Genomic DNA, 3,273 nt, shown 5'->3' on the forward strand with positions numbered 1-3,273 from the left:
TCTATGATTCTCTCTCATCACTGATGTTTCTATCTCTTTCTCCCTCTTCCTTTCTCTCTAAAATCAGTCTATATATATCTATACTAATAAAAGCCTAGTTGGTCCTCCCACCCTCGCATGATGCCCTCACGTCATCACAAGATGGCCTCCCTCACGTTGTCACAAGAGGACCGCCACAAGATGGCCGGCAGGGGAGGGCAGTTGTGGGCAGCCAGGCCTGCAGGGGAGGGCAGGGAGGGGCAACCGGGCCGGCAGGGGAGGGCAGTTGGGGGCGATTGGGCTGGCAGGGGAGGGCAATTGGGGGCAATCAGGCTGGCAGGAGAAGGCAGTTGGGGACGATCAGGCCGGCAGGGGAGAGGTTAGGAGGCGATCAGGCTGGCAGGCAGAAGTGGTTAGGGGCGATCAGGCAGGCAGGAAGGCGAGTGGTTAGGAGCCAGCGGTCCCAGATTGTGAAAGGGATGTCCAACTGCTGGGCCTAAACCTGGCAGTCATCCCCCAAGGGGTCCCAGATTGGAGAGGGTACAGGCCGGGCTGAGGGATACCCCCTGTGCACGAATTTTGTGCACTGGGCCTCTAGTACATATATAAAAAGCTAATATGCAAAGTGTCCCCTCAGGAGTTCGACCAGGGGACCAGGAGTTTGATCACTTGCTATGACATGTGATGACCACCAGGGGGTGGCACGGAACATGGTGGGCGACCGGAGGCAGTGGGGCGCTGGGGGAGCGAGGGAAGGAGGAGGCGGGGAACCTGATCGCCGGCCAGGCCTAGGGCCTCTAGTAAAACATTTAAAAAAAACAAAAAGAGACAGCCTTGCAGTCGTCACCCACGGCCCGCAAGGAGGTATGTGCTTGGAGCGTGAGGACGGGGTGCTTTCCCAGCAGAGATGTGGCTCCTGCATCGCCCCCTGACGGGTAGCGCCCAGCGCTGGAAGGAGTGGATGAGGGCAGTAGCAAGGGGCTGCGCACACACTCTCGGGACACTGAGTTCCATCGTCGGGACGTCCCTGTCGCATGCCAGCCCACGGTGCTTCCTGCCGGCTGAGTGCGGGGCTCCGGGCTGAGCCTTCATGCCCCGAGTTCCTGTTTCACACCCGCATCCCCGACGCGGGTCCAGCAGCATCAGACCCACGTGTCAGCACCTCAGCAAGAGGCCGAACCACAGGTGCATCCTGCTGGCCACACAGTTCCCGGAGCTTTTGTTCAGAACCATCGCGTGGCGCCGAGGGGAAAGCCTGGAATGGTCCCCTGGCCTTAGCTCTCGGGGATCACGGCTCAGGGTGCAAGCCCGGTTACCCGTCACAGGGGCACAGACGGAGGGAGCGTGTCCCGCGGCCGGGGAAGCGCACCCAGTAGGCCCGGTCAGGCGAAGGCGGGCAGTTGGGTTGGTAAGACTGGTTGATCTTTAAAAGGAGAAAATGAGTTTCGGGAGGGATTGACCAGGAGGAAAACGGCCCAGCAGATGAGAGAGGGGAGGTTTCTCCGGGGCAGGAGGGGAGTTGCCCCTTCGCTGTCTCCTTCCCGTCGCGCAATCTTGCTTTTCCCAGCTGCCCCTGTGCCACAGGCGAAGGGCCAATGCCACTGGCCTCAGGAGACTTTTTCTTTCAAACGATGGAACGAACTTTGTGTTTAGAGCTGAAAAGCCGTCTGCAGGCCACTTCCTGTGAGCCACCGGCGGATCATGAGCTTCCCGGCCACTTGGAGCAAAACAGGCCTGACCTTGACGGGAATCTAACGCATCGAGTCTGTCTTCGGGCTGGGATGGGGAGCCTTTCCCTGCCAGGGGCCGTTGGATGTTTATAACATCGTCCCCGGGCCATACAGAAGTATCTTAACCATCAGCCTGCTCGATGCGGTCACACTGTCATTAGCCCCCCTAATGCCCTGGCAGGGCCAGACCACATGATTTCGAGGGCCTTATACGGCCCCCTAACCCCCGCCAGCCCCGATGGGCAGTGGGATAAATAGCTCTGGCTCTTGTCTGCCCGTGGATTTCAGGAAGTTCTTCATTTCAGTCTCATTGTCCAGTCCAGGAAGTCTGCCCACAGCAAGGGGCAGGGTGGCCTCGGACCAGTGACCTTGCCGCGTGCCGATGGCTGCTTGGTCAAGAGGAAACGACGAGCAAACCCCCGGGACCAACTCTGGCCCCAGTGGCTCTGCCCAGGGAGGAGCAGTACGCCGGGCAGCACCCGGGGGTGGGGGCTGCTTCCCACATTGGGGGTGTCTGGGCGCATTGATGCATTCGTCACCTCCCTTCCTATCGCTAATGGAACGGGAGACCCAAGAGAGCCCCCCCATTTCTGCGAGCTATCTGAGGGTTCCCAGCTGGGCACAAACACGCATGCACGCACCGATTAGAAGAAAACTGCAATGAAAATTCATTTCCAAAACTTGCCTCTCCCCAGGCCCTAGCTTTTTTAAAAATATATATATATTTTATTGATTTTTTACAGAGAGGAAGGGAGAGGGATAGAGAGTTAGAAACATCGATGAGAGAGAAGCACCGATCAGCTGCCTCCTGCACGCCCCCCACCGGGGATGTGCCCGCAACCAAGGTACATGCCCTTGATCAGAATCGAACCCAGGACCCTTCAGTCTGCAGGCCGACGCTCCATCCACTGAGCCACACCGATCAGGGCGGCCCTAGCTTTTTAAACACTGTCAGACCCGCCACAGCCTTTCGTGCCCACGCACGGTGCCTGGCACATGGTGGACGCTTGCTGGGTGTCCGTCGAGGTGTTTGTATAATAATAAGCTCTCCTAGTTACTGTTGGAAAAGTTCATTAGTGAGGTTATTTACAAAAGACTCCGGGAATCGCTCACAAGGCTAATGTGTGACACATACTCCACTGCGGTCCTGAGAACCGTTTCCTCAAACGGCTTAGAATCGGCACTGCTATTCCCCGCAGTCCGGCTCGCGGATCGCGCGCCTCCGCCCAGTCCCTGGAGCTCCTGCCAGTGCTGTCCCCTGACGCAGGGCTGGCCTTCACTCCAGAGCTTCTTTACGGCCATGAGGAGCGACAGGAGCACATGTGGATGAATTTCCAGGAGGGGCTGCGTGTGGGTGCATGGAGAGCGTCGTGGGCAGGAGGCCACCCCAGCGCATTACTCTTGGGTTTGCTGTTCGTCCCGACAGCATCCTCCCCAACAGCATCCTCCCGGCGCAGGACCTGCCTCACCTTCTGGAATCTTTCACCGGAAGGAAGCCCCTCCGTCAGCACCTCGAGGGTCTGCCGTGTGTGTTCCGCGGGAATAACACCGGGTGCAAGTTACC

General features: G+C 58.5%; 1 protein-coding gene across 3 annotated transcripts in view; it reads left to right on the forward strand.

Moving 5' to 3' along the window:
• Nucleotides 1-3,273, forward strand: part of KCTD1 (potassium channel tetramerization domain containing 1) — a 64,380-nt gene that overhangs the window by 37,450 nt on the left and 23,657 nt on the right. Inside the window, exon 3 of one of the 3 annotated variants that reach the window (XM_014541483.1) lies at nucleotides 1,633-1,996. The exons of 1 other annotated variant lie outside the window; for it this stretch is intronic. In XM_014541483.1, the coding sequence (XP_014396969.1) occupies nucleotides 1,633-1,666 (34 nt within the window). In that variant the 3' untranslated portion in view covers nucleotides 1,667-1,996. Of the gene's footprint in view, nucleotides 1-67; nucleotides 109-1,632; nucleotides 1,997-3,273 lie in introns of those variants that run through there. One more of the 3 variants, XM_014541487.1, reaches the window with a different exon arrangement.

The sequence above is a fragment of the Myotis brandtii genome, unplaced genomic scaffold (assembly GCF_000412655.1).
Source record: "Myotis brandtii unplaced genomic scaffold, ASM41265v1 scaffold107, whole genome shotgun sequence".
Classification (NCBI taxonomy): domain Eukaryota; kingdom Metazoa; phylum Chordata; class Mammalia; order Chiroptera; family Vespertilionidae; genus Myotis; species Myotis brandtii.